Source organism: Notothenia rossii (assembly GCF_949606895.1).
Source record: "Notothenia rossii genome assembly, chromosome: 7".
In the NCBI taxonomy this organism is placed as follows: Eukaryota; Metazoa; Chordata; class Actinopteri; order Perciformes; family Nototheniidae; genus Notothenia; species Notothenia rossii.
The window spans coordinates 21,298,289-21,312,420 of NC_136905.1; the positions used below are offsets into that span (position 1 = coordinate 21,298,289).

Genomic DNA, 14,132 nt, shown 5'->3' on the forward strand with positions numbered 1-14,132 from the left:
GTCTCACGGAGACAGACCACAGGTCCTTCCTTCATGCAGCGGTCAGACCATACAACCACCACGGCCCCTAGTAGACCCCACCCCACACACACAACAACGCAGACTATAACACCCCTTGCTGTTAAATGCCAACTATGTGCAATACCTGGCTGCTAAATCCTCAGAACTGTTACAGGATGTGTATTTTGTAAATTGTATTTTAATACAATGTTATGCATGTAACATTATGTAACATAATGTAACATTAAGCTGTATGTGGCTGTTTTTCTTCTGTAACAACGTACATTTCCCCTCTGTGGGACTAATAAAGGTATTCTGATTCTGAACTATACGATGCTCAACAGCTCGCTTAACGGAACTTTGACGCTGGTATCAGTTTGGTTTACCACCAATCACGGGAGTATTGTGTATAGAAAGTGTTGAGTTATATTTCTCGCGCTACCTAACATCCATGAAGGCAACATGACAGAGGGAGGCCTGTCACTCAGGATGCCAAACTACTCTTTGGTAAGCCCCGCCCCCCAAGCAGCATCAGGGCCAAAAGTTTGAAAGCGAAAAAAAAGATCTGAAAGTGAAAAAAGATCTGAAGGCGAAAAAAAATGTGAAACCTGAAAAAACAAGATTTTAAACTGAAACAATGATGTTTTGAATCTGTAAACGTAAAATCTGGAACTGAAAAAAATAAGGATTCAAATATCAAAATATGTAGTGAAATGTGAAAATAAATATTTCATTCAAAGAAATTGCAGAACTAAATCAAAATAATATTCAACCTGAAAAGTTATTTCAATTTTTTTTTTGGAATGATCAAAACGTATGACCCTGATATAGCTCCATGGAGTAGTCTCAGAGGAGCATGGTCACGGAACTAGATGTTCAGGAACATAACTTTTCAATTGATTTGGATACGTCTGATAACATAAATTCCAATGTTGGTGGAAAAGCTAATTTAAATATGACGTTAAAGCTTTGTTTAAATTACCAGGTCACAAAACACATTATACCTTTTCTGTAGAAAAAAAAATAACATGAAAGAAACGTTATACATGTTATCATTTATCATAAAAAATAGAATTGTTTGCACACTCTGTAGTGCAGCGTGTGCATAGTTACACAGTGACATCTTGTGGTTGATTACACCCTTCAACTTGCTGTGACCCAAACTATAGTCAAGGTTTATTCTCATTGACAATCAATCATAACTGTCCATTCACTCTTCAGCTATTCAACAATGTGGAGGTACTTTACTTGATATTTGCTACTTTGTACTTCTTCTCCAATACAATTCAGAGGTAAATCGTGTACTTTTACTCAACTACATGTATTTAGAATAGAATAATTGGGGATGAGACCTTCTTTAATGGTCACACATGCAGAGAACACAGAACACACAGTGAAATGTGTTCTCTGCTTTTAACCCATCCTAGTACCAGGATTCTAGTACTAGGAGCAGTGGGCAGCTATTGTACAGCGCCCGGGGAGCAATGGGAGTGAGGGGGGGAAGGGGGCACCACGGCAGGGCAGGAGGTGAACTGAGAGACCTCCTTAGTTACTTTACAGATTTGGATTAATGATGTGAAATATAAACAACACTTAAATAAGACTCAAGTTACACCTGGAGTAAATTCACAAGCTACCCTGCAGTATATAACGTCATTAAAACTAGCTGAACCTTTACCAGCTTTGATAAACACTTTAATGCATTAATAATTATAATCAAAACATATTATATATATTATTCTGAAATTGACCATTCTGCAGGAGTACTTTACTAAGTATATTTTGATGCTAATGCTTTTGTACTTTTACTTGAGAGTATTCCTATACAATTGGATAATTCTACTTTTATACTTTTATACTTTTTGTACAAAATCTGAGTACTTTTCCCACAACTGCAATTTTAGATATTTGCCTTTAAGCTTTAAAATAGTATTGTAAATATTCCTATAGTTTATTCGAGTACTTCCCATTCCTGTCCCAGCTGTGTTGCTGGTACAATTTTTCCTTGGATGAATTGTCATTTTATCCATCTGTATTCTTACGCTTTCCAATACACTTTAAGTTTCAAAACGTCCTTTCATTTCCCCGCAAATCGTCCAGAACGTAGAAACTAAAGTAAGGCACATCTATTCACTCACTCTCATTACTAGGCCGTCAAGGAGAAATAGCACCATGACCTTGGGCTTTCCGCTGCAACATCCTGCTGGGTGGCTGACAGTAATGATGATCCTTACAACTGTGAGTGACAAAAAGTATGGCCTTCAAAATGACAAGTGTTTTCTAGGTCATGTCCAAATATTTGTTATGAGAAAGTACTTCTATACAGCACCAAGCTCTGCTCTGTAAAGTGTCAGAAATAAATCAAAAATAACACACTTGTTACTTTCAGATATAGGATTAATTTAAGCTGCTGCAATAATAAGGTAATTTGCTAATGTACAAACAGAAAACAAAACAATGCTTAAGTAAACAGATGAGTTTTGAGCTTGCAATGACATTTAATGAATATGCATGAATAGTTAAATAATCACAATAAATGCGAGTCAGAGAGTGAAACTTGTATTCAGGATTTATAACAGATTGTTTACATTTTTGCAAGGAAAGTTATCTACAATAAAAATGTGTAAAAAAAACACAAAGCTATAAGCAGCCACAAAACATATACACCTGATTATCTATTCATCTTACTGATAGCAATAAGCAATATACATTTTGTTGTGTTCTGTGAAGTTAGATTTGCAAAATACAGCAGCTACTGTTAATACAAAAAATATACACTGTGAGTTGAGTGCCATCCACTGGTGGCCAAATAAATTACAACAAAAAGACAGATTAAAAAGTGTGCGGTTTAGTAAAAATATTCTTCTCATATACAGATATTGCAACTCTAGCTACATAGATAGATAAAACCCCTGAATCACATTTTCCATTGATTAACTCCAACGTACACACTGAGTAAAAACACTAAGAAAGAGAGTAACATAACAAAAATAACACCTTGAAGAGACAAATATTTGGTGAATAGGATATTGCTGAGAGTTCCTGAGTTAGTCCAAGCACCCAGTGATTGAAGTCAATATAAATGTGTACATTAAAAAAAATAAGCAGTGCAGATCTGACGCATTCTTTTAACAGTTTTTGCTCAAGTTCAATGGCATCTTTGTGCCAAGTAAAAGCCATAAATTACAAGAAACCAAAAGGAAATGGGAATCATTACAGGATGTACAAGGAATAACCTTGAACTATACAGTCATTTTTTCAGTTTAGCTGGACTCAGAGAACTGACATGGCTCAGATGAAGGAGCTTTTAATGCTCTACCCACTTTCACCCCACACTTCCTGGATGGTCTAACCCATCACAGCTCCCCACGGCTGCAGTGTGGCCTGAGGCAGAATGAACTGCGGAGTTGGCTGGGGCAAAAAGTAGTAGCCAAATACCTGCTGGGGCGGAGGCGGAGGTGGCGGAGGCGTGCACATCGCGTTGATAAACACTGGAGCGCCCTTCTTGTACTGAGGCCAAACCTGCGCAGGGTGGTAGAAGTACTGGAGGCTGGCAGGGAGCTGAACGGAGAGAAAGATTGGAAGGAGAACGAGAGATTAGAAGGGAAAGGGGAGAGTTTCTAGCACGGGTGTTAAAAACACTTTTATCCATATGGGAGGATTCATTGGGACTTTCCTTTCTAGAATATGCAATACTAAAATGTCAATAAAGGGTGAAGACTGACCGCAGCTTTAGCTACAACCTATATACAAAAGTATGTAGTCTGAACTTTTTAAGGGTGTGTATGTTGTGTTAGTACTAGGTTGTCAATTTATTGTGTTTAAAACTTTTCACAGACTTTGGCTCTATTGATCTACTGATCATTACAGCTCTGTGGCGTTTAATTAAAGTTTAACACCACAATCAAGCTCTATGGCACAGAGAAATGAAATACACCAGGACTAATATGATAAAATGTGCTTTGGTCATTGTGGGAATTCCTTACAGTGAGAGGTATATAGAATAGCACAGGGCTTGCACTTATTGTGAGATCTCTACAGATGTCCCTTAAAGAGAGGCAACAAATTACCATATTTCTGACGTATTTGACCATATGTGGTCCTTCTCCGTGTCGATTCCGAATCCTGGGCATCATTGCTACCGTGTAGGCGTTGCTTTCTGCTGCATCCTTCTTGACAACCTCCTTCTTTTCTTTTTCTTTCTCTGCGTCCGCCTTTGCCTTCACGTCCACTTCCAGCACGCCATCTTTTGCCTCCTCCTCTGTGTCGCTAGACGCAGTGGAACCACAATCTGAAGAGGTAGCAGAGTGGTAATCTGATGTGTCCAGATTGATGGAGTCCCCAGACGAGTCTGTCTGCTTTCCCTCCATAGCTTCCTCTTCAAAACAGGCAACTGTGAATGGCCTGCCTATCTCTGCAGATCTGTGAAGAGAATGTGCATTATTCAATACAACAGTCCTTGTTAATGTCACTGTTAACCTTATCTATATTTATCACTTCCCAAATGTAATGTATCATTTCACAGAATGACTCGTGACAACAACTCACTCATAATTCTTGGCTAGACTCTGAAATGCCTCTTTGTTGCTGAAGTGTTTGTGTGTCATTCTCTGCCTGAGGCCAGCCGGTGACTCACCTTGCACACACCTCCAGTGGGTCGATCCACACCGTTAACTCAGACGGCAGGCCTAGTTCCCTGGGCGTGAACTCACTCTCTTCACAGGCTTTCAGGATTGCGTCATCACAAGGTACTCCGTTATTCATCCGGATGCATCTGTAAAGATTCACCGTTAAGATTATTTATGTTGCAACGTGGATATATTTCTCTATAATACAGTGTTTTTCAGATGATGATGCAGGATATAAACACATAATCTTTGCAGAGACAAAAAAGACTTTCAGTGACAAAAATGTGTGCATATTTAATATTAAGATAATGTATTTTTATTTACCTGTATGCCTGGCCTTTGCTGGGGGAGTCAGGATACCAGTGATCATCATATTTATCACATAAAAGCTTCTGTAGCTTCTCAGAAAACAGATCTGCTTTGTCTTTACTGAGCTTGCCATGTGCCACAGCCAGGCGTTTGAGGAAGTTTACGCCAGCCTCTACCTCTTTTTTCATGGTGACTGTAGAAACAAAAGATTAAATACAATTAATTTGAAACTGAAAACACATTCATCTTGTAGATTTTGTGTACATGAGTATAAGTATGTGGCCATATAATCACATTTCTTTGCAAAACCAAGTACAAAGAAGTAGAGTGATTTGCATTTTTGGTAACAGACGGTGACTTCCCTTTAATGAGACGCGGGGGAGCAGGAACTTCAGCTCGGGTGATAACAGCACTTCCCTGTGCAGTTGTCCATGAGTTTATTTGTATTACCTTCAGGCAAGCACTGTGTCGAGCGTGAGTAAAAGAGTTCCTGGCATGGAATTTTGTTTGTATACAGGCAAACAAGATGCAAACTAGTGCTGCCGTGTTGACATTAAGTACTTTTTTCAAATGCAAATCCAATGAGCACACTGTGCTGTTTTTCTCTGATAGTGTGTCTGTTTGGGTTGGGTGTCAGTGTCAGCCTGACCAGAAAGAACAGCGAGATAAAGGCCAAGGCAATTCAAAATTTTGCAGCTGAAGTGGCTCAGCAAGCTAACATCCTGTCCCTGACAAGAAAGTGGTGCCTTGAACTTTGAGGTGCAGACACTCATTTGTTATTGTGGCTTGAAACACACCACTGTTGCTTCAGCATGTAAAATATGTTGAGAGAAAATTATTATTTGCCCTGGAGGACATGGCCACAGCCTCCACTTTAGAGCAGTGATGAGCCTGTGACACAACAAGCAAAGGTACTAACTTTAAATCCCTAACAAATATGTGTTGCTGTTAGATTATTATGGATGCTCAAATGTTATAGTGGTTTCACTCAGTTATTAGTCTGTGACAGAGACAAAAAACAAGTTTGGTTCATGGCTGTTTTGCAGCAGCTTTCTCAATCACTCTGTTTTGCTTTCCATCACTCAAATATGTTCATTCCAACATTCCCCACCAGCAAAAGGTTATAAATCTTGCAAGAGGTCCCTTTGTCTAACACGTGAACACAGGTTTTTCTGGTAGGTTTTAAAGTATCAGATTTTTGTGACTGTGAAGAATGCTAAATAGACCTTGTACCTAAATGCCTTCAAGTGAAGCGTAAAAGATGCCATAGCATAACATAATGATTTTCTGTCAAATCATTACATAAAGAAAGGCGTTCTGTGAAATGGAGGACAAAAAAGTTAATATTTATATTTTAGAAATGTTTTTGGTTTTTATGCAAATGTCAGGTAATCAATCATTTCACATCCAAACAAAGAAATTAGCAGTTCATTTACGGTTTAAAATATAAGATTTGTTAAACGTATGAACCATTTAAAACCTGTGAAAAATACAGAGTAACAAACCGGAAACAGAACCATATTCTTTTCCCTAATGAAAATGAATTGTTCATAACAAATCTTAGGCCCAAGGCCAGTTGTTCTGCAAACATGCGCCATCCCACATATCACTACTGGTTCAGTTTAATATATTCTAATAAAGGCAGACACATGAGTTATGGTTTAAACTAGTTTGCATCATACTAAATGTTTGTTTGTAGATACTTCAGGAACTTATTGACATTCACATGATGGTGTTTGTCTTCTCTGATTACTTCACCTATGCGTGTCAATTGTTTGATCTCATCAGTGTATCATTGATGAGGCGAGATGGCTTCTCAATCTGGACACCATGTTTACTGTGTGCCTAGTAACTTAACAATGACCTGCTGCCATTCTCAAAGACTCTGTTGGTACTGTTCGGATTTTACGTGTGATGACAACAGCTTGACCCACTATGCAGCATGCAAACCTCTGATGTTAGTGTATTGAGGGCAGACAGACTTTACCCTTTGTTCTTTGTGTCACTTAAAAGCTTGTTGTTGTGCTCAGTGTGTACTGTGAAGGGGAGTTTGCTAATGTGATTGATAGTTTCAGGTGAACATGTTTAACCTTGGACTGGGTTATCGATATTCACGTTGAGTGGCAAGTGCACTTGTGTTCAAGTGTGGTTGAACAAAGGAGGAACAATAGAGCAGTTAAAACACAAATATGTAATCTATAGAGGGGGCGTGTGTGTGTGTGTGTGTGTGTGTGTGTGTGTGTGTGTGTGTGTGTGTGTGTGTGTGTGTGTGTGTGTGTGTGTGTGTGTGTGTGTGTGTGTGTGTGCGGGTGGGTGTGTGTGTGTGTGTGTGTCCTGCTCCTAGATGTGCATTACAATCAGACAAAGAAAAACATAAAATAACATAATACAAAAAGGTACAACTGATGTACTTTTTCTTTCTCTTGAAAAATACGTAATAATAAATGCTGGAAATAACGCATTTGGGGTTTTCTGACAGCGCGGAAACCCCCCAGTGGAACTATAGAAACAATCATACGGATGTAATTTCGGTTGAGATGTTAGGCTACATTTACATTTTAGATTTGAAAAACGTCTCATGATCAGTTTTTCATTATTATGTAGCAAAACAATTGCTTAACTCTTATTGAAGATTTTGCTTTAGTAATGTAGTTAAATAAGTTTTCACGAATGTAACGATCCAGTCAAATCAAATAAAAATACACCGAGCGAGCCATAAATTACTTGTAACAAAATATGATAAAACAATTATAACAACATAACAAACAAATGAACCCATACGTGTGATTGAATGGGCTATATTCACAAGAAAGACTAAGTTTCTTATTAAACACAAAAGTTACAAATCAAAGTGGTACTCACGATGTAATAAAGAAAAGGTCTGAGTATCCAGCCGGCGGTGTGTGTGCCCTCCTCTTGTCTCTTGTCTCGTGGCTGCCTGAGCTGCTGATGTGTTGGAGTTATTATGGTCAGCACATGTTGCTTCCTTGTTCTCGGCTCTTTTCTCGATGCTGCCTGCAGAGGGACGTAACATTACCGTCAGTGTGACTCACTTCCTTTACTCGACTCCGTGAGCAAGCGCTGACTGGCTCCGCGCGAGAGCGACACCCCGCCCGGTCCAAATATGGGCAGTGAAGGTAAAAGCCAAGTGGGGGGATTACCATCGGGTTACACTGTGTTACTACTATTGCAGAAGCCTGTGTTTGTTTGTCTTTTCATGTGGTGTACTGTAATGAAATACATTTACTCAAGTAACAATGCCTTGTAATATTTTGTTTATATTGTGGTGACAACATGTGGGACCATAATTCACCTTGTTTATTGTGTTGCCACACGGACCCTTTAGTGGGGAACACCTCTGGCTTTAGCTTGCCATTCCTGCTAGCTTGTGATACAGAGCAGTTCATGTATTAACCTAATGGAGATGAATGGATAATAAAGATTGGAACTCCATTCTTAATACACCGCCTCCGACTCCCTTTCTTCGGCACCACACTGGTGACCCTAACGGCTTCGAGACAGTTTCCGAAGTCCCAATGAACATGGCTAATTGCGATGTTTTCGTAAAGCTGCCGGAGTTTTGGGAGAATGCCGCGGCGGCGTGGTTTGCACACGTGGAGGCGCACTTCGCCTGCCGGCAGGTCCGTGACGGGGACCTGAAATACTACCATGTCCTAGCAGCGCTGGGAAGCTCCACGTCGTCCAGGTTGGTTGGATTTATCACAGACCCCCACAACATGGCAAATATGAGATTAAGGCCCTTCTCCTTAAGACATTTAGCTTATCTGCTAAGGAGAGGGCCCGCCAGATACTTGAAATTCAAGGTCTAGGGGACAGCAAGCCATCTCAGCTAATGGAGAAAATGCTAAATCCGCTAGGGGGCAAAGATCCCCGGATTTTATTCACGGAGATTTTCCTGCGTAACTTACCTTCCCGGGTCCAGACGGCGCTGGCCAACACGCCTGTCACGGAGCCCCGTGCCTTGGCTGAGGAAGCGGATAGTTTTTTCCTGGCTACACAACAGCCCGGTGCAGAGACGTTAGCCGCGACGCTCAGTGGCCCGTCTGTAGGCAAGAAAGCATGGCGGAGGCCGGACACGGCAGTTTCGAGCCGGCGTGGGGACACCGGAGAGTGCTTTTACAATGCACGTTTCGGGACAACGGCAAATAAATGCATCGCTCCGTGCAGCTACAAACCCCCGCGAAAAGGAGGGGCCGGCGCTCAGTAGTGGCCCTGAGCGTCGGCGGCTCGGGCAGGCTCCTTTTCGTCAGCGACAGCGTTTCGGGGGGCCTGTTTCTGTGTGACACGGGTGCTCAACGGAGCGTAGTGAAGACATCGCCCGTGGTGGGCACGGACCACGGTTGACGACGGCTAACGGCGGTCCCATTCGCACGTACGGCGTGAGGCCTATGTGTTTGTGCATCGGAGGACAGCATTTCAGCTGGGATTTTGAGACAGCGGACATTTCTTTACCCCTCCTCGGAGCGGATTTTTTGTGTGCTCATGGACTCTTAGTGGACATTAAGAATAGGCGTTTGGTTGATGCCTTAACGTTTTCTTCCGTCGTGTGCACACTTGGCAGCGCAGCGTACGACGGGCTGTCGGGCTCGCTGTCGGGCTCAGACACGTTTCTCAGACTGTTGGCCGAGTTTCCGGACCTGTCGCTGCCCACCTTCTCTGCACTTTCCACTAAGCATGGCGTGGAGCACCACGTCACTACCGAGGGGCCTCCTGTCTACGCCAGGGCCCAGCGGTTGAACCCTTCTAAGCTGGCTGTGGCGAGGGCGGAGTTCGCAACCATGGAGCGCCTGGGCATTGTCCGCCGCTCCGACAGTCCTTGGGCTTCCCCCCTGCACGTCGTCCCCAAACCGAACGGTGGGTTCCGCCCGTGCGGGGATTACCGCCGACTCAACGACGCCACTACGCCTGACCGCTATTCGGTGCCGCACATTCAGGACTTTTCGGCGCATCTGGCCGGTACGGTGGTGTTTTCCAAGGTGGACCTGGTGCGTGGATACCATCAGGTGCCCATGCACCCTCTGGACATTCCCAAGACAGCAGTGATAACACCTTTTGGACTTTTTGAGTTCCTGCGGATGCCTTTTGGGCTCAAGAAGGCCGCTCAGACGTTCCAGCGCCTGATGGATTCGGTGCTGCGGGACCTGCCGTTTGTGTTTGTCTACCTCAACGACATACTCGTCGCCAGCGCTTCAGTGCAGGAGCACCTATCCCACCTCCGAGCCCTTTTCACGCGGCTCAACGAACACTGATTAATCATCAATCCTGCAAAGGGCCAATTCGGGGTGTCTGACATTGATTTCCTGGGGCACCGCGTCACCAAAGGCGGTGCGACACCTCTGCCAGCGAAGGTGGAGGCTGTTGCGGGTTTTCCTCACCCGCTCACAGCCCGGTCGCTCCGTGAGTTTCTGGGGATGGTGACCTTCTACCACCGTTTCATCGCCCGGGCCGCACACATCATGCAGCCACTGTATGAAGAGTTGAAAGGCAAGACCCCCGTCCAGGGGATCGACTGGACAGCAGAGGCGGACGTCGCTTTTGCACGGGTCAAGACTGTGTTGGCTCAGGCGGCTTTGCTGGCACACCCATCATCTACGGCTCCCATCTCCATCACCACGGACGCGTCGGACTACGCGGTCGGCGCAGTGCATGAGCAGTGGGTGGAGGGTGCTTGGCAGCCGCTCGCCTTTTTCAGCCGACAGCTGACGCCCAGAGAACGCAGGTACAGCGCTTTTGACCGTTATCTCCTGGGTCTTTATTTGGCCGTGCGGCACTTTCGTTTCATGCTGGAAGGCCGGGAGTTTACGGCGTTTGTCGACCACAAGCCGCTCACTTTCGCCATTTCTAAAGTGGCGGAGCCTTGGTCGGCGCGTCAGCAGCGGCAGCTTTCCTACATCTCTGAGTTCACCACAGACATTAAGCACGTGGCTGGCAAGTCGAACCTGGTTGCTGATTGCCTCTCCAGAGTCGTAATCCGTGCCGTCCAGTTGGGCCTGGACTATGATCGCATGGCGGCGGACCAGGTCACAGACCCCGGCGTCCAGGCTCTGAAGGTGGGGGGCGCGGGGCTGCGCTTGGAGGACGTGGTGTTCGGTGACGCGTGCGTTACCCTCCTGTGTGACGTCTCCACGGGCCTGTCGCGGCCAGTCGTTCCCGCCAGCTGGAGGCGTCCTGTGTTCGAGGCTGTGCACGGACTGTCACACCCCGGCGTTAAGCCTTCGGTGCGCTTGGTGGCCGCGAAGTTCGTCTGGCATGGGCTGAAAAAGGATGTGAGGACTTGGGCTGGTGAGTGTGTGGCTTGTCAGCGCGCTAAGGTGCACCGCCACACGAAGGCCCCTTTGGAGCGTTTCCTGGTGCCTGAGAGGAGGTTTGACCACGTTAACCTTGACCTGGTTGGTCCATTGCCCTCCTCTCAGGGCTTTTCCTACCTCCTCACTATGGTGGACAGGACGACCTGTTGGCTGGAGGCGGTCCCGCTCGTTTCGACGTCAGCCGCAGATGTTGCCCGGGCCTTCATTGCAACGTGGGTGTGTCGTTTTGGCACCTCGTCGGACATTTCCTCAGACAGGGGCTCTCAGTTCACGTCCGAACTCTGGAACGCCGTGGCAGGCGGTTTGGGGGTTAAGCTGCACTGCTCCCTGGTCGGCGTCGGCCCAGCGGGCTTTCCTGCAGGACGCCGCTGAGGCCTTTGCTCCGATCCCTACTACTCGGCACGGTACGCAGGTGTTCCAGGTTCCCGCAGAGCTCCGCTCGGCGGGGCACGTGTTCATCCGGCATGATGCGCACAGGGGCCCCCTGCAGCCCCCTTACGATGGGCCTTTCCGGGTCTTGGAGCACGGGGACAAGCACCTGGTGGTCGACCTGGGTGGCAAGGCCGAGCATGTCTCGGTCGACCGGGTGAAGGCTGCTCACCTGGACTTGGACCAGCCGGTGGTGCTGGCTCGGCCTCCGCGACGGGGCCGCCCCCCGGCCTCGACCCCTGTTACGGATTTAAGACCTGTTGTTCTGGTCCCTCCCCTTCCGGGGGTCGCACAGGCGGAAGTCACTTTTCCGACTCCCGTGCTCAGGAGTCGTGGGATTTTGTTTATGTGTGAATTCTGGGGGGGCTTGTGTGGTGACAACATGTGGGACCATAATTCACCTTGTTTATTGTGTTGCCACACGGACCCTTTAGTGGGGAACACCTGTTGCTTTAGCTTGCCATTCCTGATAGCTTGTGATACAGAGCAGTTCATGTATTAACCTAATGGAGATGAATGGATAATAAAGATTGGAACTCCATTCTTAATACACCGCCTCCGACTCCCTTTCTTCGTCACCACAATATTCTGTTTCTTTTTGCACTTATCTTTATTGTTTTATGGCTTATGTATGTTGCTTTGTTAATGGACGTCAGTTTTTCTTTGCCATGACTACACTTTGCATATAACAATAAAACCTTTTAATCTGAAACTACTGTAGCCTACTTAAGTACTATTTTGGGGTACTTTTACTTTACTTTAATGTTTCAATTTGTTACTACTTTATACAAAAGTACAATAATGGCGTCCAAGTTGTAGTGGAGTAGAAAGTCCACTATTCACTATTCCACGCCATTATTGTACTCAATGTATTTGACAAAAATAGTTTCTAGCTGCTTTTTAAAGATTCATATAATTAGCTAATACAATATTTACATAAACTAATACATAAACTATAATATATAATTAATTATAGGTTAATGTATCCAGAAGTCATTGAATTATCTCCATTTAAATTTTAACCGCATGAACACTTGAATGCAAGAATGAAAATAATCCGGTAAATTAATATATACACAATAAGTACTTTTACTTTTGGTACTTTAAGTATATTTTAATGCCAGGTAATTTTGTACTATTTAAAACCTGTTAAGCCCGGAGCCTGTTTTTCAGGTCTCAGGCTCGAAAATGACAACAACAAAAAAAGGGTTAAATTAATAATCTTTTTTCTCAAAGTAATGATAAACCTGTGAGTTGGATGTAGAAGAATCAGAACAATATAGATGTTTTTTATTTTAAAGAAAATTCAGATTGAGCATAGTAAAAAACTGTCAATTATAATGTCCGTCCAAAGATAATTTTTTACTTACAGTGAAAACTACCCTTGGATGATGGTAAGGTAGACTAAAAGCGGTAGGAATCCAAAGTACAACATATAATACGTACCCTGTATCAAGATTGATGCAAAACAAGTGACATTTGACCTTTTTAGAGGTTTAGCAAAAAAAACACCTCTGAGGTGATTTGGGTGGAAATGGGTTTTACCGTTTCTCTGGAACCCATTGGTCGATTTTGGTGATTGACATCTCTTTCTGACCATTAGAGGGAATAGAATCGAAGGGGAATCTCCCCACACAAACACATGGTAAAACAAAAAGGTGGGGGCTCCGGGCACGCAGTTTTGCTCCAGAGTGAAGCTGTCTCTAGGTCTGACATCTCAAAACCGAAAAGCAGATTTATTGCTCATGGATTATCAGAAATCATTCAAAGTGACACAGACACATTGGATCATTAACCTATGTATTAATTGCCAACACAGTAACAGCAACAATTAAGGTGAGGAGAATCGGTAAAAGCAGAGTCGGAATATCACCTGTGTAAAACTATGTGGGAAACGTGAAATATTGCATCATTCCCAAATGTAAAATGTTATTTTCTGTTTTTGCAACTGTGAAAAGTAGCCTAGTTTATTTCCCAGTATGTCACTGCGGTCAAGATCAACTCCACTTCGTAAAACACATTCAAGTCAGCCCGCACGTTGTATTGCGGTGACGGTGCGCGAATCAGTGTTACCAACTCCATAGTAAGGAAAGTAGCTATTGGTTGTCCGAAAAGTCACCAGAAGTCCCTAAATGACGTCATCGCCTAATTTGCATATCATGTAATGGCGGTAAAAAACCTTTCACCCCCTTCAAGGATCAAAACTTAAAACCACCAGAGTAAATTCAGACGACAGTAGATCAGAAATGTCTCTATTAGACAAAGTATAAAGTATAAATAGTTTTAATAGTCTTTAGTAGAAATCTCCCTTACAATAAAGGCAGTATGCCCGTGTGTCATCTCCAACAAATGGCTTCAACCATCCTTTAAACTCAGGGTTTGATTCCCACTCCTTTCTGTACTTTTGTGATTACAGTTTAGACTGTGACATGTTACG

At 43.9% G+C, this 14,132-nt stretch overlaps 1 protein-coding gene across 1 annotated transcript; it reads right to left on the reverse strand.

Moving 5' to 3' along the window:
• Positions 1-2,543: 2,543 nt before the first annotated feature.
• On the reverse strand, positions 2,544-7,986 carry LOC307046186 (uncharacterized protein). Its single transcript, XM_079692416.1, has 5 exons — positions 7,800-7,986; positions 4,953-5,130; positions 4,637-4,774; positions 4,071-4,422; positions 2,544-3,561 (listed from the first exon to the last, which is right to left on the reverse strand). Exons 1-5 carry the CDS (start codon positions 7,969-7,971, stop codon positions 3,349-3,351), a joined length of 1,053 nt encoding a protein of 350 aa, XP_079548542.1. The 5' UTR covers positions 7,972-7,986; the 3' UTR covers positions 2,544-3,348.
• Positions 7,987-14,132: the final 6,146 nt, after the last annotated feature.